Genomic DNA, 27,381 nt, shown 5'->3' with positions numbered 1-27,381 from the left:
AATCTCAGTAGATATGCAGTTTATTAAATACTCAGACCAGCCATTCTGGCACCAACAACCATGCCACGTTTAAAGTCACTCAAATCACCTTTCTCCATATTGATGCTCGGTTTGAACTGCAGGAGATTGTCTTAAACCATGTCTACATGCCTAAATGCATTGAGTTGCCGCCATGTGATTGGCTGATTAGAAATTAAGTGTTAACGAGCAGTTGGACAGGTGTACCAAATAAAGTGGCTGGTGAGTGTAAATGTTTATTGACTATCCATCTTAGTCTTGTTTAACTGGGAGAATTGTTAAAAAAAGACAGGCTTTAATTTGTTATCATTATGCATTTATGTGCAGGAATCGTCACAAATGTGATCACACAAAACGCAACCATGCATCGCATCCCCGCATTTTCTGCTTCTCCTGAGTCTTCACAATTAAAACATAGAATTTTGTTTTTTTATTTGGGCTCATGCCTACAAATAAAACATGAAATTTCGGGGATTTTTCGGGCTCGGACCTGCAAATCAAGTTAATTGATCGGCGGGCCGGGTCGGGTTTTAACACCCGCGGGCCGGTCGGATCGGGCTTGATTTTTTAGGCCCGATCTAACTTCTAGCATCATGTGATGTTAGCATACCGTACACCTATTCAGCCTGTGGTTCTCTATTGTATTTTAAATTGCCTTTCAAGATGAAATGTCTGTTCTTGGTGCTGGATCCTATCAAATAAATTTCCCCCAAAAATGCGACTTATACTCCGGTGCGATGTTTTTTTCCTTTTCATTGCGCATTTTTTGGCTGGTGCAACTTATAATCAGGTGCAACTTATCGTCCAAAAAAATACGGTAAGTAAGAGTAAGAAGTACCGTAATTTCCCAAATATAAGGCGCACCCGTGTATAATTCGCACCCCAAATTTACTTGTAAAATCTAGGGGAAATTATTGTACCCGTTTATAACGTGCACCCAAATTTTAGCACCATTAAATAGAAGAATACAAGAAAACAGAGCTTGTGTTAGAGCAGGGCGGTAAACCGAAAATTTACCGTCACCGAAATTCTTAACGATGACCGACGTAATTTTGACCATGTCGGTAAATTCGGTAAATTAATAAAACAAGAAAATAGTCTTTTCATCCCGCTTTGATTCTGTGTTGTTCGTCTATGTTCATTCCCCTTTAAGAAAGCAGTGAATGTGCTTACGTAGGGAGTCACGTGATCATCAGGAAGCCAATCAAACAAAAGCCCGGTAAGCTAACGCTAGCAGCTAACGCTACAAGCAAAACGTGATGGAGTGTGGCTTAAGGGAGGTTCACCAAACTTTCAACCGACATTTAGTAGACTCTTGGTGGCATCCAGACGGGCTTTCACCCGCTGTCCTCCTTTGTTCTCACGATTTCCGGAGATGGTGCTTTCAGTGCTTTCTACTGGTAGCCAGGCTAACGCTAGCTAGCGGCTAACGCTACAAATGAACATTATGGAGTCGGATAGAGGCTCTAACCTTGTCGAAACGGCTGAATTTAATGAGTGGATTGGGCACGGACTGCATCTAGCAATTACTATGTGGCGTTATTTTGTATCTGTCTGTGTGTGTGATTCCTCTGATAGCTTTTGTGATGGTAAAGAATTCTGCATAAAGTACAATCCAACGGCGAAACTTATAATGACCGAGAAATGGCCCCAGCTATTTTTATTGTGCGTGCATTTATGAAAAAATGCACTGGGGGGGAAAAACCCCTTAAACCATAAAGTAAACACTTGTATTTAATAATTATATCACAGCAGCCATTAACAATAAGTTGTCTTTTTGAAGTGTACTGTTCAAGCTGCAAGTCATTTGTGTTACAATGACATGTTTGCACAGGCATATTGATTTTGACAATGTACATTGTTCAAGTCATACACGCTGTTATAAATGTTCATACTTGAATTATTGCTTACAATACATTTTTATTAGGGCTGTCAAACGATTAAAATTTTTAATCGAGTTAATTACAGCTTAAAAATTAATCGTAATTAATCGCAATTCAAACCATCTATATAATATGCCATATTTTTCTCTAAATTATTGTTGGAATGGAAAGATAAGACGCAAGATGGATATATATTTTCAACATGCGGTACATAAGGACTGTATTTGTTTATTATAACAATAAATCAGTAATAGAAATTTTATATTAAAACCCCTCTTAATGTTTTCGTTTTAATAAAATTTGTTAAATTTTCAATCAAAAAATAAACTAGTAGCCCGCCATTGTTGATGGCAATAATTACTTACACTATAAAATCAGTTGCACCCAAACGCCAGCAGAGGGCAGCAAAACTCCGCAAAACACAATTAACAGGTGGGCCTTTCACTCTAGTGACATTTAAATATGTCTGAGCTGGGCAAGTGCGTTAATTGCGTCAAATATTTTAACATGATTAATTAAAAAAATTAATTAACGCCAGTTAACGCGATAATTTTGACAGCCCTAATTTTTATAAATTTAATGTTTAGACTGCATGTACAATTGTTAAATACAGTATATCAAATTGAATGCTGGTAAATAAATCAACAAGAAATAGTTAATCTGTATTTCATGCATTGATTCAGATTTTCAAATTATATAACAGTCCGCTTGGGCGAATTTATCGTCATTTATCGTTATCGAGATAAATCTGCTCAATTTATCGTGATACATGTTTAAGGCCATATCGCCCAGCCCTAGCTTGTGTACAGATACAGAAATGTCATTTTACTGACTGGTGAAACACAGCACAAGCATAGCATATTGGTAGCTCAAAACATTACCATAAATTGACAATATTTACGGTAATAATACGATTTGACAACTTCTCCAATTTACCAGAATCTAGGAGAAAACAAAACAGATGTGACTTTTCTTTTGAAGGCTGCTGTATAACTTGCTCGTTTCATCATGATGAATAAATGTTTCTTCCATTGATTGATACGGTCAAATGTAAGTGAGAACGTAAGTCGGAAATCCGAGAGAGCTACTGGTATTCTATGTTATGTTGTTCTATGTTGTGGCACTGGTGGATCCATGCTGCTGTATTGTCATATCTACTGTATGTTGTGATTGTCTATGAGCCAGAGGGATGCTGAGGCTAGACAAAAGAGCGCTGCGTTATAGCCGGACTGTCGGCATTTAAGTTCATTGAAAGCAAGAAATAAAACTTTACTGACGACACTAGAAGTATTCGAGTTTTTTTTTTCAAGACAAGATAAAACAGACACGACAGTAGAAATAGGAACTATTGTTATTTGGGTTAGTTGACGGACACACACAGGAAGTCTGTGTTGTTACGTTTGTTACGGTCCGAGTTGCGGAGCTGCAATAAACGTTGACTCAAATGAGTTCAAGAAACTGAATTCTATGCTTTATGAAGAGTGAAAAAAGCCGAATTTAACACAGACTAAATCATTCGGCCGATCAGAGTGAAGTATTACCGAAACAAAATGGTGACGTCACGTACCGTAATGGTCGGCTACGGATCGCCACATACGTTTCTTCAACATAACGTGGCCATCTCAATAAAAAAAAATCTGTTTTTATATATATGTACATATATGTATATGTTTCTGTCTCCATCCATGTACCCGTTTATAATGCGCACCATGATTTTACAAGTTGATTTTGGGGGGGAAAAAGTGTGCGTTATATTCGGGAAATTACAGTAAGTAAGGTTTTCCTAACCCTCTCGACACACAGTTCATGCTCAACCATCTAATAGCTCAGTCGTCAGCATGCTCGACCACCAAAATGACAGTGTTGGTTAGAATCCTAATTGGACAAGGAACACAGTGACGTCACTATCAAAAAAGGTTATGTTAAAAAAAAATTTACCATAATTTTCAGTTTCAAAAATATATACAAAAATGTATCCTAAAGTTTGCGTTTACTGACAACCACAACAGCCAGTATTTTACCGGAAATTTATCAAGGATTTTGAACAGGATTTGAAAACCTCATCTGTCAGTGCATTAGCATTGCATAGTAACACCGATACAACTGTTAAGAAAAGGCGGCTTCATTTATTTGGCATGTGTTTGGTATGTATCAGATTGCAGGTGTCCCATTGACGTAGAGCTCGCCAAAAGGGATCACCACTTCCTGGATAAAGATGCTCTGGATTCCCTCAGCAGGTAGCATTCTGAGTATGATGACAATTGGGAATTTTTTCTCTCAAACACTGTTATTTGTCTGTCGGGACACCATGTCAGACCTTTGCAGTGTTTGATTATATACACAACTTTGGAAGAAGTCTGATGCCACTTTGGTAGTCCTTGAAACACTTTGCAAATCACGCTCGCTTTTCATGGGCGGCTTTAATGAGATTTGCACTGCAGTTCTCACTTTAGCTCTCTCCGGGCTGCAAAGTTGTGTTTTGGCAGGATGTTCACTCAAGAGTAAAAGAGCTCCAAAAGTCATGACACGCTGCCTGCGAGCAACCGAAAACATGGTTAGCGAAAGAAGCTAATACAAGTTGGACTCATCGGTACATGTACGCAACACAATAACTGAAAGAAAAAATTAAAATACCAAAAATGCTTCCGCATTAGGTCATTAGACATCGTTGAAAATAGCCAGTCTATCATGTAACTAATAAAATATAAATAAATAAATAAAAAACTTACCTCATCATCAAATTTGAGATCATCAAGGTTAAAATCAAAGATTAACTAAAAGTAGGGTGACCAAACATCTTCTTTTGTCCCGACAAGTCCTCTTATTACGTGCCCTCCGGAGCGTCCGGCCGGGTTTTATAAATTCATGAAAATGTCCGGTTTTTATGATTTTTCACGGGACCAATTGAAGAGAATCACTCCGGCCGCTAGGGGGCAGCGCCTGTGTGCGTTGACGTGGCTCCTACTAGTAGGGGTGGGAGAAGGAGTAGATCTTCTTATTTTTTGTTGGCAATTTACCCTTTGTTTCATTGCGAATTACCACCATCTACTGACGGTTTGGCGAAAGATCAGACTACAGTAAGGAGTTCAATAAGGAGTTCTTAAAGACTTGGCTCCATACACCTTTCTGTAAGTTTAACTCCTGTTAATGTCGATCACGTGTCTTCTGTTGTACACAAGGTTATATGTGTACACAGAGATGCAGTATATTGTGTGAGTCTTATAAATTTTCTGCGTTAGTTGTTTTGGTTAAATGCTAGTATTATATTCTAAATAGCTGTGATTCTTATGAGTTTGTTTTTTTTTTTACAATAAATACGTATATAATGGCAACTGTTGACTTCTGTCGGAGATTTGTACTGCTGTAATCTGTAAAATCCCGTTTGGTGTCGCATCTTTGTGCTGCCGATGGTTGTAAAATTTTATAGCAAAGTCTGATTTTAGCAGTCGACGTGATGTCACGATGACGTCATCTCGCATAGCAACGTGTTGCCATTTTGAGAGGGGGGCACGCAAAGGTAAACATCCGTAGACAAATGTTGTCTGAAATTCATATATTTCAGCTGTGTTTTGCGTCTTATTTTCATAAAAATGTCTTAAACATGACTTATTATTATCACGAGTCACTGCCGACAGATGCGAGGAGGCGATACAATTTAAAATTAGCGTGTATTGGCCTGCAAATCTGCCCATACAAAGTTGTTGCTGATAGCTGGATAAACTATCCAAAGGAATTCCCTGCAGTGGAGTTCGGAAACATCTACAACTACCTCATAAAGTCACCCAGTAAGTTGACCTTTATCAATTACATGGAATATGTACTGTGTGGAACTAAGAAAACTGGTAGTATATACGGAGTGATTATTTCTGCTGTAACCGGTAATTCGCCTCCAAGTGTTATTTAGCCGTGAACACATCACGGCAAAATAACCAATTCCCACCAGGCCCATTATATACCGATTGACTGATCAGAGCAGTTCAAAATAAAGCTTTGCGAGTTGTCGGTTCTGGTAATAATAACCACTGCCTAGTCTATTGAATTCTAGCAGCTAATTGGGGAAAAAAAAAATCGATTTAAGTTTACTCACCATTAAAGATGTCCCAATCGATCGGCATGATCGGGTCCGATCACGTCATTTTCAAAGTATCGGAATTGGCAAAAAAATAACGGACATGCCTTTTTTTAATATATATATATTTTTTGATTAAATCGTTTTCTAATTGTATTTAACGTTACAGACAAAATGTCTTACGCTCATCCAGTGTCTTTAGTTTTGGCTTAAAGTAGGGCTATCAAATTTATCTCGTTAACGGCGGTAATTAATTTTTTTTAAATTAATCACATTAAAATATTTAATGCAATTAATGCATGCGCTGCACGACCCACTCACGCATTGTCGCGTTCAATTTACAGTTTATTTACCTATATATAGAGCTAAAAGGCAGCGTATAATGAGTAGAGTGAATTTTGGCAGTCTTTGGAGCCTCTTTTTAATAGGCTAAAGCCTTAAAATCCCTCTCTCAACAATTAGAAATATCGTGGGAAAGCAATGTGGGGAAGAAAGGTAGTAGTTGATCTTTGTCTTTACACCCTATGTTATTTCCCAACGCAGAGAAGATATATCAATTGGTGCCACTACGCACAGTTATGATTGCACTTCCCATCATGCATTTGGACAGAACAGTTAAATGGCTACAGTATAATTTACTGAAAGCTCAACAAATACACTAGATGGCAATATTTAGTCACAATATACAAAGTCACAAGTCTTTCTATTCGTGGATCCCTCGCACAGAAAGAATGTTAATAAGGTAAATGCCATCTTGAGGATTTATTGTCATAATAAACAAATACAGTACTTACAGTGGGGAGAACAAGTATTTGATACACTGCCAATGGGTTTTCCCATTGGCAGTGTATCAAATACTTGTTCACCCCACTGTATGTACTGTATGTTGAATGTATATATTTGTCCGAGTTTTATTCATTTTTTTCTTAATGCATTGCCAAAATGTATATGATCGGGAAAAATTATCGGGAATGATTGGAATTGAATCGGGAGCAAAAAAAAGTAATCCGATCGGGAAATATCGGGATCGGCAGATACTCAAACTAAAACGATCGGGATCGGATCGGGAGCAAAAAAACATGATCGGAACAACCCTACTATTTTGTAATCAAGAAAGAGAGTATTTGTGCTGCCTGAATGTTGAAAATCCTGTAGCTCTACACCTCCCTGTGCAGAAACATCAAGTTAGCATAAAATTCCACTCTGCTCAGCTAGCAACTGGGTGTATCTCGCCTCCTGCCCATACACTAGTAAGTTGCAATTCTCGTGACGATAAGCAATAAAGATAATGGAAGAACTTTTCGCTCGCAAGCAAACTACAGTATATAACACAACACTACTCTTTTCCCAGGTGAGCTGAAGCTTCACTTCTTAACTAACTTGGTCTTCCTCCTTGCAGGCGACTGATTACGTTGAACAAATGTGCAGAGATGAGGCTAGATCTTCCGAAAGCAAAACATCAAGTGAGTTGTTAAGATAAATGGAGAAATTCATTTAAACTCATATCGGTGCTGCGCAATAGTTTCGAGCAATGAAAATGTAATGTTTTTTTCTCAGGGTGAATATGACTTTACCGAAGACGATTTCTACGCTATAAGCCCTAGGTGGACCCTCGACAGGCAGTTGCAACAATGGCGGCGCCTGGACTCCTCTGAGGATTTTCTCCATTTATCCGACATCTCAAACACTTCACAGAATGTGTCCCTTCGTGACAACGGGGATGGCCGAGACCACCACGACGTATGCTCCATTCGCAGTTCAAGCAGCACTGAGAGCGATAGCCAAAATCAGAAGAGTCCAAGAGAAGACACCGACCCTAACAGAAGCACCATGGATGACCCGGCCACTAGCCGGAGCTCCTCTCGTTGTTCCTCTTCCAACAAAACTCCATCCCTGGACATATCGTTCAGCGGACCCCCGTCACCTGGTGGAGGAAGCGCTGGAGGATCATCCACAATGAGTCTGGAAGTCAGTGTCATGGATAAACCGCTCCGCAAGAAGGGTACCAGCCTTCTGAGGAAGATGGAAAAACTGAGGTTGAGAGGACCAACCGGTCTTCTTTCTGCGTCGAGAAACCACGCCAGTCTGGCTGGAGTAGTCCGAGTTCCAGCGGGGGAAAGGGGCCCGTCAAGGTGAGGATTGGTAACTGAAAGGTCTGAAAGACAAATTGTTGTTGGATTATCTTTAAATACCTGCTACTTTTGTAGCTGAATTCTAGCTTTGTATAGGCTAATGTTCCTATTGTTGAAAGCACAAAAGTGTGTAATAAACAACTAGCACATTTATATTTAGCATTTTGTTGTCTTACTGTACCAAAAATGAACCGAACCGTGACCTCAAAACCGAGGTACGTACCGAACCGAGATTTTTGTGTACCGTTACACCCCTACTAATTACTTTTTTAAAGTAACGTGCCCAACACTGGTGCCCAGCAAGTTAATATCTCGGCACCCTTCTCTTGGATCGCCTTTAAATACAGTCTTGATGTGTTTTAATTGGCTGCAGTTACGACGTCGGTATCGCTCCCACAGCCAGCTCTGTAACAAAACACGATTTGACCAACATTGTGACACCCAATGCCGACCAAAAATGACGTAATGACCGCGTTATAAAACCACGCCAGCAGCCTTTCCCGTACAGAGAGCTCCATTGGGCAACACGGGACAAGTCTGTGAAAGTGTCAAACCCACGTCATTCCTGGGACAACATGCGTGAAAGCAATGACGCGAGTGATTCCCATGTCACCTTACATGGGAATTTACCGGGATACAATTGTGAAAGGGGTTTCGTAATCATGTATCGACATTGACTTTTTTTTATGTTCATTGCCCAGCTGTACATCTTCTTCACCCTCGTCCCCACATGCCATGAGCAGCTGCAGCAGCAACAGCCACTCAGAGAGCAGCAGTGTCGTCAGCACGCCAAGCCCGGTCACACGTGTCCGGAGTAACTGCAAACGCACAGAAACAGGAGAGGGGGTGACCTGCAATAACAACCGAGCTGGTAGCCCGGTAAGTACAAATCAGTTGCATGTAGATGCCTGGAAAGGCGTTGAACTAATCACTTACCATACATACCTCAATTTTGGGTTGTTAATTTTGTTCCATGCTGTTCTGACCTCGGGCAATTATTCTGTCATTTGTTTTGCATACTTTATGATGACAGCATTTGGCAAAACTCCCTGCAACTTGCTCAAAGCAACATTTTCAGAAACACACTGGCTGGATGGGCTTGACTATTTTTACATCATTTTCCATAAAAGATCCCCCTGAAGTTTGACTTTACCTTTTAACTTACAATTTATCAGGACTACAAGGACCAAATCAACAACAATAACAACAACAGCCATGACAGCCTGCTCTTCCATATCCCCCACGGACACAAACCCGGCACCTTTCCCACCTCCCTCGCCCACAAACACATTTTGGATCAGTCCTCCGTCAATTGGAGGACGGGCAGTTTCCATGGTTACCAGGGGCGACGCCGGGGCCCGTCGTCACTCGGCGCCTCGCCGGTCCCGCCGGACCACCGTCTGAGCATCTACGACAACATGCCGGATGAGCGGTTGCTGTCTGAAAGCAAAGGTGGCAGCGGAGGGAGTGTTAGCGAAGCGGAGAGGATCGGGGATGAGGTAGGTACTGTGTTACCATCCTTTAGTTCTGCATAATAATTCTCTCATACTTTCTCAGGTAACTATACTGTTGGGAGGCGAGGATGTTTTCTCAGCACTGGATACAGTTTTGGAAAGGATCAATGACTTGCAGCACCTGGTCTCCACCTGGACCGAAAGTCTGTCCGATGAAAACTGTCAGCGTGATTCCTCTTCTACCTCTTCTTCGACATCCTCCTGCTCCCAAGACTCGCCTGCCAACGGTTCCTCCGCCACCTCCCCCTGCCCCTCTTCCCCTGCCCACATCCACCTGCAAGTGCAGCATTCAGAGGAAGAGGAGGAGGAGGAGAATTGCGAGAAGTCATCAGTTAGTGAAGACGAGACCAAGAGCAGATCGCCGCAAGACAAGAGCAGGTGGAAACTTTTTTTTTTTTTTTGTCTCCTACCACAACAAGAAATACCGTATATGAATCAAACAAAGAACAATTGACTGTTAGAGGGGGAAAATGCGAAAAATAATTAACTTCTAACTTGTATCCTTGGTTATCAGCCTCCCCCACACGTTGTCCAGGGGTAGGTATAATTACCGTATTTTTCGCACTATAAGGCACACCTGAATATACGCCGCCACCATAAGCGGATTATCAGGGGAGGCTAGGGGGCCCAGGCCCCCCACCCCGGTGGCCAAAAAGTGTCATTGCATGTAATTGACTTTCCTATACAGTATATGATTTTAAAATTCAGAATTTTCTGGGAAAATATTGTCTATAAAAGGTCAAAATTATTTTTCCTACAGATTATGTGACTAGCACCTTAGACCAGGGGTGTCCAAACCTTTTGCAAAGAGGGCCAGATTTGGTATGGTAAAAAAGTGGGGGGCCGACCTTGGCTGACATCCTTTACGTAGAAGCATATATTTAAGCAAATTTTAGCAAGCCATTCTGTGTGTCACATTTGCTTCACTATTTTTTTTAAATGAATAATTTCAACAATCTCGCAACTAACCTTTGTGGCGTTCTCTTTCGAGTCTCGGGCTCTTGCGAAATACTGCTGCTGTGAAATTAAACTAGCTTCAAGTTGCTTGAATTTCTAGCTACGTATCTTCCCTGTAATCTTGTCGTACATGTCACCGTGTCTTATTTGGTAATATTGCCTCACATTAAACTCTTTAAAAACAGCGACTGTCTATTTGCAAAAAAGGCAGACACAGTTGTTGCGTATTTTAGTGAAGAAATAGTCCAATTTCCACCTATCTATGAAGCGTCGGCCGTCGCAGTCAACTTTTTTTATTTGATTGTCGTCATTTTAGAAAATTGGGAGTAAAGGGTCACACGAGGTAATGTTGTTTAGAGTGCTGCTGCCTTTAAATGGGTAAATGAGGAGCAGCATTTAGTGTGTAAGCTACTTCATATGCTGGTAGCATTACTGCTGACCAATTTATTAAGTCTGTGTGCGGGCCAGACGTTATTGATTTTATGACAGAGGCTGGGGGCCGGATGAAATTTGACCACGGGCCGCATTTTGCCCCCGGGACGGACTTTGGACATGTCTGCCTTAGACGGTCATTTGCTTTGCTTAGCCAAAACTACCTGAGGACCGAAAAGGTAAGATGGATACACATAATTTTGCTACTGAGCAAGAACCAAGGATTGAAAATGTGGACCATGAAACGCTAGTGACCAACCTCAAAATGGTGAGCGGAGTTTCAATTTGCTCCACTAAAGACGCTAACTGTACAACAGAGCCACCATCGGTGTCTTGCCAATGTAGTTACCATCGTCAAAAATTGTGTCTCGTGCGCGTGCGCACACATTAGTTATGAAGGTTGTCGACTTAAACAATTAATTGAAGCTAGAAAAGAACCACAGTTATATATTTTGGATTTACTAAACTGGAGAAACTCCATACAGGACTTGAATTATAGTAAGAACAGTCATTGGTCATCTCACGAGTAAAACAGTGAAACATTGCCTTTTGTAACGTTCAGAACGTATGTTAGGGTATACTACAGAAAAAAAAAGTTTTTTTTTAAATTTTGATGGATGTGCCATGTTTTAAAACCTCGTCGATAACTACATCACCAAAACACGGAAATAAAGCAAATCAGTGCAATGCAGTGGCTCCACCCAGACAGGGGTAACTACATTGGCACGACACGGGTAGGCGTACTATATTCAATGGATGACGATCTTGGCGAAAAGTATAACCTAAGCAGCCTGATTTTAAAATTCCCCTCAAGAATGATGGGAAACCAAAAACGCACATTTTCAACTCATTATTAAGAATATTCTTGTAAGGTAATTTTATTGCTGGCACTGAGTTTTGGGGTCATCAACATATTGTGCTCCCCCTACACCAAAAGTCAAACTCCGCCTGTGGCCGCCACCCACCAAATTTGACACGAAAACGGAATTTGTTCATAGATGAGCTGCGCTGGACTGTAAGCCGCAACTGTCCTCACTGTATTATGGGATATTTACACCAAAAGATATTAACCGGGAACGCATTATTTGACACACTGGTATCATACGATGGTCAGAAGATCAAATGAACAACCATGAAGCTTTGAACCAATTGGCTGCAAAGCTTTATTGAGTCAAGAAGCTTCATTTGGCTGTCACTGCTCCCTTAGGAGAGACAGTCAACCTCTTCTGCCACCTTCTGTCAAAACTGTTGTCGTCCAACATGCCTCCTAGCATGCATTGCAGTGCTACAGATGTAAATAACAATCACAATTCATGTTCTGTGCTAATTATTCATTCAGTTACTGTTCCAATTGTTTCATTAATTGCTAGTTATGGTATTTGGTAACACTTTATTTGACAGTGGCGCCATAAGACTGACACTAGACAATCATAACTATGACATTGATTGATTGATTGATTGATTGATTGATTGATTGATTGATTGATTGATTGATTGATTGATTGATTGATTGATTGATCGATCGATCGATCGATCGATCGATCGATCGATCGATCGATCGATTGATTGAATTTATTTCGAAAACATGCATCACATTATGGATATACAAGAATACTAGTTACATACAGAATACAGTTTAACTCCCCTCTCAGATTATACCCTCCTTGTCTATTTGAAAATAAAACTTGTATATTTCCGGGTAATGCGTTTTTCCGTGCCTTAAACATGATTATGGCTGTTTTGAACATTAATTAATGTTGTCATGTCATGAGCATTAATGCTCATTGTCATTAATGACATTGGCATTAATGCTCATTAATGCATTCATGCTCATGACATTAATGAATGCTTATAACAGATGTCATTTAGTGTTGTCAAGCAAATTTTCTCACGTTTGAATGGATGTAAAAGATCCAAGCTGGTCATAAATGGAGTTCGTAACATAATTTACTGGATGACACCTAATGACATCTGTCATGTCATGTCATAAATATGACCATCTTATGACAGTCTTATGATGCCACTGTCAAATAAAGTGTTACCAAATACCATAATAAGCAATTAATGAAACAACTGGAACATAACTGGATAAATAATTGGCACAGAACATGAATTTTGATTGTTATTTACATCTGTAGTGCTGCAATGCATGCAGGGAAGCATGTGTTGCCTATTAACCCAAATAAATCAACAAATAAACCGAACTGGATTATCAGATGCAGGATTCAAAATGAAGGAAAAAAGTAGCGGCTTGTAGTCCGAAAATTACGGTAGCCAACGATAGCACCACTATGTTCATAGGCAGCGTAGGCGTGTAATAGTGTAAAGGTAGTCCCTGGGTTCCGTTCGTAGCCTGGCGATGTAACCCGAATTTCTGTGTGAGTCGGAATTAACCCTTTAAAACTTCAAAATAACTATCCCAAAAGTATTGTATTTTGTTTGATGGTGGGGATACACTACAGTCTGGTGGCAGCATTGGGCCTTGCTGGACTGTCATTCAATAATTCTTCCATACAGGAGCACTCAGATGTCTCTCATGGATAAAGGATAGCTAGACCCTGGTTTGGCCCCATAAGGCTGTAAATTGCTTCAGCTAATATATGTCTGTGTATGCATTTGTAATTAAGTTTAGAGCTACAGATTGTGGAGTTATGTGTGAGCGATTTGCTATGAGAATTGTAAATACGTTAGCATCAGTAGCATTTAAGCTAGCGAACTTTTGTGATGCAAATTAGGAAAATTCAATCTGCTGCTTCTACGTTTGAACACCAGTCGAGTTATGTCGAGTGTTTTATTAGTAAAATGCGTGTCATTTTGAACAGACGTGTACATATGTGTGTTAAAAGTGAAGGAAGTGTATTTATTTATTTATTGTCATCATCATCGGTATCATTGACAGTTACAAGATGTGATATGATTAACCTGAAGAAAGAAAGAACCTAAAAGACCAGGGCTGACGGGAAAAGCATATGCTTATCAAGTCCCCTCCCCTGCTGCCAAGGACGCACAATCAAAACATGGTAGAGTAGGCATTGCGCATTGCATTACATGAGCTTTTTTTTTTCACATGAACTTTCTTCCCAAGAGTTATTGATTGGCCATAACACTTAGAAATTGTCGATCAGTTGTGAGTTCATCAATTAGTAAATTAGTAAAAAAAAATTAGTAAAAAGCTTCAACAAGCACAATTGCTTTGTTTGCTGTCTGTTAAGCTGAACGACTTCACATTAATAAAGCAAAGTAGAAAATCCTGCGAAGTACAATTTGGTACTGTTTGTGCGCAAAAAAAAAAAATGTCGTGTCGTAAAGTCAAAATTGCTTAAGTCGAGTACGTCGTAACCCGGGGACTACCTGCATTTTTTGTTGTTTGTTCTTCTCCTCTTCTGTCTGCTTCCTTCCTTTCTGTCCCCCCAATAACCCCATCCTTTTCGTTGCTTTCTCCTAATAAATAAAACATAATGAACAATTACAATGGGAGTATATCAAACTCCAATGTGATACATTAAAACTGTTCAGAGCATGAGGACACTCAGATTTCTATTTTCTGTGTCTAAGCAGCTGAACAGGACAGGTAAAAAAAAAAAAAAATTGTAAATTTATCGCTGCAGTTAAAAAGCAATATATCTAGTGTAGTTCCTCTTAGCGGAACGGGCAGAGATCAATTTCAAAGTTGGGGGGCAATAAACAGTAAAATTTTAGAAAATAATTATTGTGGGGATAATGATAAATGTTATACAACATATTTAACTGCAATTTGTCGCTTTTAATCTATATACAGGGAAACTAGTATCTATCATAAGAAGGGCTGAGTCCAGATTTAAAACCAAATGATTGAAATTAACATGTCACCATGCGATGAATAAACTAATTATCATGCCAAAAAAATCTAAGTCGGTTTATCGATTTCTCATAATCAGATACTGTACTCCCCTTTTCTCAATGAATAGTATCATATTATGCTACTCGTTTTCAGTCTCTAAACCTTTCTTGCAGTTTAATGATAATAAGAAATGATACTTACTGTATGACTCTTTATGTTGTATGCTGTACTCACCATACCTGTATTGGATACAAAAACCATCAATACCTGATATAGTATATCCTTCCTGGAGATAAATCTAAAATGTCATTCAAATCTGAACTACCGTATTGGCCCGAATATAAGACTGTGTTTTTTTCATTCAAATAAGACTGAAAAAGAGGGGGTCGTCTTATATTCGCGGTCTATACGTTATACCCATTCACGACGCTAGATGGCGCCAGATATCATTGAAGCGATGTTCTGTCATGACAGATCTCAGCTTCTCTCAAGTATAACCAGTTTGCATTATTGCAATGTTTTTCCTTATTCAGATTTGTTTCAAGACTACAGTTACAGTTAGACTTCACTTTGATGGTTAATGCAGTTATTGCAATTTTGTTGTTTTATCACAATAGATTGGTTTATTTACATTTCAAAAACCAGAAGCCATTCACTTGTGATTGCACTTTAGTTTACATCTTTAAATGTTCAGATATTAAGATTTGAATGAAGCAAAATAACATGCTTTTTCTCTCAAATATATTGTGAGAAATCATTTGTTTCGGATGTACTGTAATTATTTTCTGTATAAAAATTAATTTGGTGTTCAAAAAGTCTTTTTCAAACTTGAGTCTTGAAAAAGAGGGGGTCGTCTTATAATCAGGGCCGTCTTAAATTTGGGCCAATACGGTATTTCTGCTATTAATATCCAGACAGCTAGCTGTTTAGAGTGACAGAAATAATTATTACAGGCATCTCCTCTCATTCTGTGATTGTCACCTTATGCTTAGCTATTATTAGCTAGTTTAACAGCACTCAGTAATGGAGAGTAGACCTTTGAACAATGCAGGAGAAAAACAGTCTGAATCGCGAGATTTTAGTTCATGGGAGGTTTTAGAACTTGAGTGAACGTTTCACCCAATTCTGCAGCAATGAGAGGTGTGAGAGAAAGATTTGAATATTTAAATAGCACATTATTGAGCGACTGAAATGAGAACTGAATAGACTGAAGTCTACAGCTCCTAAAATACTTCTTGGGTTCCAAATTATTGGGGGGACTACTTAGTTGCCGAGGGGGAGGTGTCCCACCCGTCCCTCCCGGGGTATCCGCCCTTGAGCGGAATATTATATGCTCCAGGCACTTAATGTATTTTCACGTCTTATTAGTTATAAGTATATTCCAAAAGCTGCTACTCTAACACAGCATAGAAAAACAGAGCATACTCAAAGGCATGTAGTGTAATTTATTGGCTTATTTTGTTGGTTTGTTTTTCCATATTTTCAGTCGAGTGAGTCAGCAGCTGCACTGGTCCAGTGAGCAGAGCCTGCCCTCCCTGCCAGCCAGTCCGGGTGTAGAAAACCAGTCCGTCTCCCAGTTGGCTCTCCTTCAGAAGCTAGCCTTGCTTAAACTCAGCGCCCTGATGGACAAGCACTCGCCATCCAGCAAGCAAGGCTGGAGCTGGTAAAGTCACGACACAGTACAAGGCTTTGCAGCAGAGGTTGAATTCCAACACTTTCATGATGATCAACAAAACAAAATGGAAATGCTACAGCATTTTCTGGTCCGTGAGCATTAAAGAAAAATATTTTAGACAGCCTATTTGGAAAAGTCATCTATTATTCAGTGCTCAGGTGCAGCCCGGCTTCCTGACAGTAAAATGACAGTAAAAGGCAACATAAAGAAACCATTGAAAAATCATACCCTGGAAATAATGTAATGTAAAAATGTAGAATCATCTGAAGCAGTTTTTGTTGCTATAGTAGCTTTGAGTACTGCAAAGTACTGTGTTTGCTTACCATTAATTTTCATCAACAATCAGCAAGTGAGGTCCTCACGTACCATAATTTTTGGACTATAAGGCGCAAATAACTATAAGCCGCAGCCTACAAATTTGACACAAAAACAATATTTGTTCATGTACAAGCCGTACAGAACAATAAGCCACAGAGATAGTAACACCCAGTGTTGTTTTTGGCAGCCATTTTAATTTTAAGTACTTATTAGTAGGGTTGTTCCGATCATGTTTTTTTGCTCCCGATCCGATTTAGTTTGAGTATCTGCCGATCCCGATATTTCCCGATCCGATTGCTTTTTTTTTTTTTGCTCCCGATTCAGTTCCAATCATTCCCGATCATTTTTCCCGATCATATACATTTTGGCAATGCATTAAGAAAAAAATGAATAAAACTCGGACGAATATACAGTATACATTCAACATACAGTACATAAGTACTGTATTTGTTTATTATGACAATAAATCCTCAAGATGGCATTTACATTATTAACATTCTTTCTGTGAGAGGGATCCACGGATAGAAAGACTTGTAATTCTTAAAGGATAAATGTGACTTTGTATACTGTGGCTAAATATTGCCATCTAGTGTATTTGTTGAGCTTTCAGTAAATGATACTGTAGCCATTTAACTTCTGCCCAAATGCATGATGGGAAGTGCAACCATGACTGTGCACAGTGGTACCAAATGATATATCTTCTCTGCGTTGGGAAATCACATAGGGCGTTAAGAAAAAGATCAATTACTACCTTTCTTCCCCACATTGCTTCCCATGATATTTCTAATCGTAGGGAGAGGGATTGTAAGGCTTTAGCCAATTAAAAAATGGCTCCAAAGGCTGCCAAAATTCACTCTACTCATTTTGTGCTGCCTTTTAGCTCTATACAGGTAAAACGGCGCCATTACAGATTGAACGCGACAATGCGTGAGTGGGTCGTGCAGTGCATGCGTTAATTGCGTTAAATATTTTAACGTGATAAATTTGTTAAAAAATTAATTACCGCCGTTAACGGGATAAATTTGATAACCCTACCTTAAGCCTAAACTAAAGACTCTGGATGAGTGTAACATATTATGTCTGTAACGTTAAATACAATTAGAAAACAATTTAATTAAATATATATATATATATATATATATATGTATTAAAAAAGGCATCTCCGATATTTTTTTGCCGATTCCGATACTTTGAAAATGACGTGATCGGACCCGATCGATCGCCATCCGATCGGGACATCTCTACCAGAGAGTATTATCAGGTAGCCAATAATATCAGCCAATAATAGCATTTTAAAATGATATCGGATAATATCGACATTGGTTTTTCATTATCGGTTTTGGGCCAATATGCATGTTACCATCAACGTGAATGTAGAAGCCTTCTTCCTTTGTCCTAGGGCTGGTCACAGCTTAGCACAGCACTATCCTTATTGACCTTTAGATGTCTCCAAACTAAGATGCTTGAGATTTGTTACGTGAGCACCATTTGCATTCAAAGTGCAAAAATTAAAGGAACAATAAATGATTGAAAAGTAATAAATATGTTATGTCCACGAACGCATATATTGTTATTAGATTTTTTGATTTATCGGTTAAAAAGAAATTATCGGACAACTCTACATGAGACTACTGTATGAAATCTTAGATCAAGTTTTAGATAATTGTCAAATGTTGAACAAAAGTAAATAAAGTGCAAAAATTCCATCTTAGATATTTTTTTCTCTCCCCCTATTTGTGCTGTCAGTCCCCAAATACAAGGTAATAATCCTTTCTACAAGAATACTCTTTTAAATAACTAACTTTACTTTTTGAGAAAAAAGAAGAAAACAACAAAAAGCTTGAGTTATCATTCACTATATAAAACAAAACTCGAAATAAATAAAGCAGGCCTACAAACCATTTAATGGTTGAAATACTAAATCGAGTTCAGTCTTCCTTTTTACGCTCACTGAATGCAAAGACAAGAGTTCATCCATCTTTGTGTATACAATACTGTATATTGTCAGATGATGTATTCAATTTTAATTTTGGGGTAAAAACAGGATTTAAACCGACTATTTCTATATTGCTGACACATAACCTCTGCTTTGGAAGGAGGTTATTGTGCACCACTTCAAAAGTGCCACTTTTGAAAGTTTGTAACAGGATTTTACAAGGAGCCACGTGGCCTATTGTCGAGGATAGAAGCGCCCGTGCGAAGCCAAAAATGCTAAAATCGTCTTTTCAGGAATCCGGCTGATTGTGGGTGGAGGCTCTCTTTGCCGCTTTGCTTCCGAGAGGCACACTCGGATTTACAGGAAGGGATGGCGCAAACATGAAAAGGGAGCTGGAAGGCTTTCACAACGCGACCATGAAACAGGATGGCGAGCCGTGCAAGAGATTCATTAGCGATTATTAAAAAAACAGGCGGAAAAAAAGGTTGTGAAATGTCCTAGTCTTTGATGCTTTTTCCAGGCTGCACATATTCATCCACGTGGCACACACCCACACACAAAAACTGTTCATTTGGCTCTTCCATCAAAGGAAACACATAGTGCCATGTTGAGGATTTAGATGCTTTCCTTTGCGAATGTCCAAGCTGTTTGATGGCCTCCACACAAACACAAAAAAAAAACAGGACAACAGCAGATTTCAGGAACGTCTGTTTGGCCCCATAGAAATCATACTAAATAATGATTTTGCAAAAAAGTTGTGATTTTAGATCAGGTCAAGTCATTCACTGCCACCCCAGCATCTTATTTGTTGTGTTGTAGTTAGCAGAGGTGGGTAGAGGAGCCAAATTTTTTACTCAAGTAAGATTAGCGTTACTTCTAAATGCTATTACTCAAGTAAAACTAAGTCATTCAAAAATGTACTCAAGTACAAGTAAAAGAGTATTCGTTGAAAAGAATACTCAAGTAATGTGTAACATTGTGAGTAACTGTATACAATGGCTGATTTTTTTTTAAATAATGGTAAATATTTTTTTCTAAGCGCAACTTCATCTACAGTGGGGAAAATAAGTATATAGTAGTAGTCAACCACTAATTGTGCAAGTTCTCCCACTTGAAAATATTAGAGAGGCCTGTAATTGTCAACATGGGTAAACCTCAACCAGCAGAGGCAGAATGTGAAAAAAAACAAAACCCAACTCATTGTTTGATTTTTAAAGAATTTATTTGCAAATCATGGTGGAAAATAAGTATTTGGTCAATATCAAAACTTCATCTCAATACTTTGTTATTTACCCTTTGTTGGCAATAACGGAGGCCAAACGTTTTCTGTAACTCTTCACAAGCTTTTCACGCACTGTTGCTGGTATTTTGGCCCATTCCTCCATGCAGAGCTTCTCTAGAGCAGTGATGTTTTGGGGCTGTCGTTGGGCAACACGGACTTTATACTCCCTCCACAGATTTTCTATGGGGTTGAGATCTGGAGACTTTCTAGGCCACTCCAGGACCTTGAAATGCTTCTTACGAAGCCACTCCTTTGTTGCCCTGGCTGTGTGTTTGGGATCATTGTCATGCTGAAAGACCCAGCCACATCTCATCTTCAATGCACTTGCTGATGGAAGGAGGTTTTCACTCAAAATCTCTCGATACATGGCCCCATTCATTATTTCCTTTACACAGATCAGTCGTCCTGGTCCCTTTGCAGAAAAACAGCTCCAAAGCATGATGTTTCCACCCCCATGCTTCACAGTGGGTATGGTGTTCTTCGGATGCAATTCAGTATTCTTTCTCCTCCAAACACGAGAACCTGTGTTTCTACCAAAAAGTTCTATTTTGGTTTCATCTGACCATAACACATTCTCCTAGTCCTCTTCTGTATCATCCAAATGCTCTCTAGCGAACCGCAAACGGGCCTGGAGGTGTACTTTCTTCAGCAGGGGGACATGTCTGGCAGTGCAGTATTTGAGTCCCTGAAGGCACATTGTGTTACTGATAGTAGTCTTTGTTACTGTGGTCCCAGCTCTCTGTAGGTCATTCACTAGGTCCCCCCCTCCGTGTGGTTCTGGGATTTTTGCTCACCGTTCTTGTTATCATTTTGATGCCACGGGGTGAGATCTTGCATGGAGCCCCAGATGGAGGGAGATTATTAGTGGTCTTGTATGTCTTCCATTTTCAAATAATTGCTCCCACAGTTGAAGTCTTTACACCAAGCGTTTTACCTATTGCAGATTCAGTCTTCCTAGCCTGGTGCAGGTCTACAATTTTGTCTCTGGTGTCCTTTGACAGCACTTTGGTCTTGGCCATAGTGGAATTATGAGACTGACTGAAAAAGCCCGCCCGTCTCATCAGACCATGGGACATGGTTCCAATAATCCATGTGCTTTGTTGACATGTCATCAGCAAACTGTTTGCAGGCTTCCTTGTGTACCATCTTCAGAAGAGGCTTCCTCCTGGGGTGACAGTCAAGCCATTTTACGAAAAGTTACGGGTTCGCGGTGAATCAGTAACAGGCACACTTTTGCAAAATAGACAATGTTTATTGATTAGAAAATGCAGAATAAATGAGATTTTTTTTATTACAATCCCACAAAAGCAAGCAAACAAGTATCAAAAACAAGCGTAACAAGGGTAACGATGACGCTAGATCGGGTTTGTCAATCCCAGAATCCCCACGCTACCGTTACAGCACAACCAAGTGTTCCTTGGCAATGAAAATCGCTTACTGTGACAAATGAGCGGGAGGCAACGCTCCGGTAAGGCGGCGAAGGAACAAAGCCAGGCGATCCCCACGTGACCTGCTAGCGGACTTCACGGGTTGCCTGGAAATGTCCGGTTTTTGTAGGAACGCGCCACATGGGGGCGGAGACAGCCAACCTCCGCTCCCAGGCGGCGCGGCCCCGTCCAATGACAAAGCTACTTTTGGTTCAGCCCCTCGGAAAAGGGACTTTTCCTTGCGTGGTTCCCAGGTTGTGCTGTCCAGTAGCAGATGTTGTGTTCCCACGGTAAATATTATGAGTGCAAAACAAGTTATCTCGTGAGATTCCCTCCAAAGTTATGTGACTAAAGCGCGTACTATGGTGCAAAACAAGTTATCTCGTGAGATTCCCTCCTAATTTATGGGACTAAAGCGCTTACTGTGGTGCAAAACAAGTTATCTCGTGAGATTCCCTCCTAACTATGGGAACAAGGTGAAAAACAATAGAAGTTGTTACAATCTATGTCACAGAAGCAATCATACGTCGCAAAGACATAATGTAATATTTTCCCCCATCACATGCACACCAATTTCATGAAGAGTGCGGCGTATGGTCTGAGCACTAATAGGCTGACCCCCTACCTCTTCAATCTCTGCAGCAATGCTGACAGCACTCCTGTAACGAGTCACATGCCATTTTGGAAGGAAAATGACAAGCAATACTCAATTTGGATGTTAAGGGATGTACGTTTTTTGTGTACTCACTTTTGTTGGCTATATTTTGAGTTATTTTGAGGGGAAAATAAATTAACTGTATTATATAAGCTGCACACACTTCTTTTCATTGTGTCAAAGTGTCATTTTGTCAGTGTTGTCCTATGAAAAGATATACTTCAATATCTGCAGAAATGCGAGGGGTGTACTCACTTTTGTGATACACTGTAGTTAATCTGTCGATTCATTGTAACAGCTCTAATGGCGTACCGCAAGCAACACGTCACTTCCGCTCATTAATATTAATGACATTAGCTACTGTTGCTAAGTAGTAGTACCGTTTGTCCCTAATAGGAAATGAATGGAAATAGTGTACTAAGGAGATGTTTACAGAGCTAAACCTATCAATTCTCTCCGAAAATGATGTGCCTGGTGCCAAATTGACTGGCAAAGATGTGAAAGAACATAAAAATGTTCAGTTAAAGAGATGGCTTTAGTGTCGAAGGCTGAAAAAGACGAAAAAAACGAGCCGACCTAGGCATAGCTTTAGCTTTTTTATTGACGCGACTGACAATGACATTCTCCTGTTTCAACAAACTATCCTTTACCATCAGCCCTGTCTTTCTTATATATCCTCTGGTTGTCCTACATCTCTTACCGTTCTTGGGGGTAATTTAGTTGGCTTTGTGTAGCGATCGAAAATGCTACTCAGTGACAGCCAACGAACACTTTTAATTTTTTCATGATAAAACATCTTAATCCTATAATTTATTTAAACTTCCCCCTTACTAATGTTGTTTTTTTTAATATATATATATAACAGAAACGGTAACAGTGGCAATCAGATACCATTGTAATTCTTTTCAGGTCATTCATTGACAGACAGAAGCAGTACTCCCGAGTTTTTGGTTTCCGGAAACGTATGAAGAAAACATCCTTCATGTGTCGTAATGTCTAGAGTCGTTTCTACAAGTTCCAAAAAAGCAATGCGTGATCGGCATGTTCATTTTTGAAAGATTACCGGAGAAAAGTAGCACAAATTACGTTGTGTCTATGCGAGGGCGGGTCTATAATGTCCCACTTCGGCTTTACTTCCGCTTTACGATGCGACGTCACGGTCTAAAAATAGCCTGCGTGTAGGCATGTGCCGGTTACCGGCTTCACGGTTTACCGCGGTGTGAAAAGGTTGCGGTTTCAAAACCACTAAAATTTTCCGTCAGACCGTAGTACGGTATTCGCCATTTTTCATGTGTCAAAAATGCAGCCAGAAGTGGGGTGGCGCAGCAGCGCTCACCCCCTCCCGTTTGTTTCTGTGTGTGAAAGTGACGCTATTGGCTAAACAGCAAGCAAACCCAAAAACAAATACTCCAATCATAAGTCGTTCTTTTCTTCAATTTATTGAGCTCTCAAATCGTGGTAAGTGTAATATACAAAATAAATACATTTAAAACGTTGTACAATTGTATTTTGCCATGTGTGAGACGTGAGTAGCTTCAACAGATTAGCACCATGGAAAAGTTCGCTAAAAACAAAACACACATTTTCCTTTCAAATTCGATATACGCACTAACTAAAAGCTTACAAAGATGAATGTTAGCCTAGGCTTAGCTGGAAGAGCAACTTCGTCGAGTGTTACAGCCGCAGAGTGAGAAAACAAGCTTGATTTGCTTGAATGAAGGGGGGGGGGGAAAGGCATAGCATCAAAGATCGTTAATTGACGAAAGATGATCTTGCCCTAAGCACAAATCCACGTTTGTTAGCTCAAGAAGAGGTCTCACTCCCAATGTTTTTTTTTTTTTTTTAGATGAAACCTTTCCACAACAATATTTACATTTTAACTAACTTGTACATTTTTAACTAACTTATTAACTTATGAATTCTTTATGTTCTTTTTAACACAAAGGCATGACCAGATTTGACACAGTGGCTGAAAATGGCAAAACTTCACTTGAGCTTTTCCACCCTCAAAAAATAAATAAATAAATCATGCAGTATAAATTTTTAAAAATTTTATTCAGAAGTGTTTTTACTTTTTTACAGAAATTATTTTGTTCTTGCTCTAATCTTAAGCAACTTGAGCTGTGGCTGTGGGTATAGTCTATTAGTTACATTTTAATTTTATTTAAAATGTTGTTGTTTTTTTATTGATAATGTATTTATTTTAACAATATATTCATGTTCCAATTTGCAACTATGTTCTGAAAAACAAAAAAAAATCCTGTTCAATGGAAAAAAGTTATTTTTTTTAACCCATACATCTCAAAATAACACATTTTGTAGCTATAATTGCAATACCGTGATACCGTGAAACCGCGGTATTTTTGCTCACGGTTATCGTACCGTCAAAATCTCATACCGGCACATGCCTACCTGCGTGCGGTACGCCATTAGCAGACACAATGGCCTTACATGTACCCCAGGGGCGGACTGGGACCAAAAAGCAGCCCTGGACTTTGACTCAGCCCAGCCCACGAGAATCGCTGTACGATGGGAAACACAGACCCTCTAGGGTAGGGGTCCCCATCTGCCGGGCCGCGGACCCCGGTCCGTGGCGCAGTTGCTACCGGACCGCACAGAAATAATTTAATAACGACCAAATTCTGGCCGAATTAACCCTGTGCCCCTGCTTAACACACCAATATCTCTGTCTACTCTAGATATAATGCTACGGGATAGATTACAATTTTGTCATAGAAGTCCATTGATTGGACTGCTAGCAGTACATCTTGTTTGTGTATATAATATAGCTATGTGAGCTTGTCCTCGATAATAACGTATTACTAGGCCGCGGGCGCAGCACATTTGTTCCCGGAAATAATTAGCCCCCACATGAGCGAAGATAACTGGAAAACAGACGTCTTTGGAGATATTTTTACGGCGAAAAGGGTACCTGACAAGCCTACAACCTCGAAGACCCACGAACTGCGAAGGAGTGGATTCGGGACCCGTTTGTGAATAAAATAAGAGATCGCAAATGACGGCGACCTTATTAAACGTACATTTGAGACAACAACGCTACCGAGGTTCTGGATTAAAGTCATTCTGGAATATCCTGACATCGCGACAAGAGCATTGAAAACCTTGCTACAATTACAACGTTACAAAAAGTTACAACTTGCTACAGGTGTTTTCTGAGGGTGGTAAGTAAAAAAATGTCTAGACTGTGACTGTCTGACTTGGAGCGCTCAAAGTACTGCAAAGCTGAAAACAAAACGATATATAAATGATTAAAAATATAATATCAATTTAGCTACCTAAACTTTAAAGTAAAACCATTCATTTCATTAATATTTTATATTTCTTCTGAATTAATATTGCTAGTGTGTGTGCATACGTTGTTTTACAGCTAAAATATTTTTTCTTAGAAGACGGATAGTAGGACTAATATACTGTAACTTGACACGATTTCAAACAGGCACATGGACTTGCTGGCACTAACCCTTTAATTGTCATATTTCATTTAAAATGTAGCTACCTGGTGGATAACAATTGCCAGTATACCGAGCAAGTAACCCTCTTCATCCCTACTTACTTGCTCTGCGCTTGTCTGGGGAACTTCCACCAGTTTATCATTACCCCCTCCCTCTTCTTTTCTCTCTCCCTGCACCGGCTGCACGTCAGAGCGGCTGCCGCTCCCACTCTCACCATCGCCGGGGGCTGGGCAGTTGTTACCCGACGTGGCCGTTGCAGCCAGACTGCTGCTTGTGAAAATATTTGTCAACTTTTGACATTTAAATGCTTTGCTCTCCAGTTTCTTTAATTCTTTTTATCTCCCTAACCTTCTCCGCGCCACCCATCTCTCTTCTTTTTTTTGCCACCACCATCCATATTGTGCATTCAAGCTCGTCGCTATTTTGCTTCCACAAGTTGAAGGAACCAATGAAGGCAACTCTGTGCTTTCTTCGTTCTTCTAACAGCCAGGCGCATTGCTGCCACCTGTCGGATTGGATGCGAACTGTAGATCAGAGGATAGGGGGGATAAAAACAGTGATGTATAATGAATGGCGGCCGCCGGCCGTCCAGGGCACCGGCCGTTCTGTGATCCTCCAGAAGCCACAGATTACCAGTCCGCCCCTGATGTACCCCGGGACAAAGATGAGTTTGACATTTCTGATTTACGCGGATCTCCTGAATGCGTGTCACCCACAGGAGTGTTCCTAAACCGTTGCTGAGAAAGGGCGATGCATCACCCTCCAAAGCCAGGCGGATTTTCGGTGTCCCTCTGATCGTCAACGTGCAGCAGACAGGAGAGGCGCTCCCTCCCGCCATCCTCAGGGCACTGGTTTACCTCAGAACACACTGTTTGGACCAGGTGACTAAGCCTTCCTTGAAATTTTCTTTTGTAGGAGCCGGCATTGACAGCATCCATAGCACTGAGGAGACACTTGGCCGCTGTCTGAACTTGGCATGTGCTTTCAGGTGGGTCTTTTTCGGAAGTCAGGCTTGAAGTCTCGCATTCAGTGCCTCCGCGAAATGCTGGAATCCGACCCTGACGCCGTCTCTTATGACGGCCAGTCTGCTTTCGACGTGGCCGACTTGGTGAAGCAGTACTTCCGGGACTTGCCCGAGCCTGTCTTTACCTTGAAGCTGTGTGAGACGTTCCTTCACATTTACCAGTGTGAGCATTTGTTTTTGTTATACTGCATTGCACTTTGTAAGCAGTAAAACATTTATTGAATCATGCACACGTAAAGGTCATTAAAATGCACCAAGAAAAGAATTAAAATTCCATTGATGAAGTGAAAATTTGAACATCTGTTCGCTGGCGTCTCTAGATTTCCCCAAAGATCAACAATTGTTGGCGGCCCAGGCAGCCATCTTGCTGCTGCCCGATGAGAACCGCGAGGCGCTGAGGACGCTGCTCTTCTTCCTCGGCGACGTGGTGGCGTGCGTGGACACCAATCAAATGACACCCACCAACCTCGCCGTGTGCCTGGCGCCATCGCTCTTCCACCTCAACGCTATTAAGAGGGACGCCGGCGCCAAAAGGTCGAAGATTATTGCGCTGTGGATAATTATATAGTATATTATCATCTTTAATACAAGCATGGTGTTCACTAAATTTAACAAAGACGACTGGCTGTTAATGCTTATGTTTTAGTGCCATTGATGGCGGAAGACGTCCAAATGTCCAGCGCCATCAACGGCAGCCAGTGATTTAAATAAGGATTTTTAAAAAAATATTTATGTGGCGGAAAACACTCAGGTGACTTGAAGTTCT

The 27,381-nt window shown here is 40.2% G+C and overlaps 1 protein-coding gene across 1 annotated transcript in view; it reads left to right on the top strand.

Moving 5' to 3' along the window:
• The window catches only part of si:dkeyp-23e4.3 (rho GTPase-activating protein 7), a 135,515-nt gene that overhangs the window by 98,082 nt on the left and 10,052 nt on the right, over positions 1-27,381 (top strand). The window contains exons 3-12 of the mRNA XM_057821018.1: positions 4,057-4,138; positions 7,370-7,433; positions 7,528-8,102; positions 8,804-8,981; positions 9,278-9,601; positions 9,660-9,994; positions 16,312-16,488; positions 26,310-26,472; positions 26,580-26,778; positions 26,936-27,149. Coding sequence (XP_057677001.1) covers positions 4,057-4,138; positions 7,370-7,433; positions 7,528-8,102; positions 8,804-8,981; positions 9,278-9,601; positions 9,660-9,994; positions 16,312-16,488; positions 26,310-26,472; positions 26,580-26,778; positions 26,936-27,149 — 2,311 coding nt within the window. The remainder of the gene's footprint in view (positions 1-4,056; positions 4,139-7,369; positions 7,434-7,527; positions 8,103-8,803; positions 8,982-9,277; positions 9,602-9,659; positions 9,995-16,311; positions 16,489-26,309; positions 26,473-26,579; positions 26,779-26,935; positions 27,150-27,381) is intronic.

This window comes from Corythoichthys intestinalis, chromosome 18, assembly GCF_030265065.1.
Source record: "Corythoichthys intestinalis isolate RoL2023-P3 chromosome 18, ASM3026506v1, whole genome shotgun sequence".
Taxonomy (NCBI): Eukaryota; Metazoa; Chordata; class Actinopteri; order Syngnathiformes; family Syngnathidae; genus Corythoichthys; species Corythoichthys intestinalis.
This window is presented reverse-complemented; position numbering and strand designations above follow the sequence as displayed.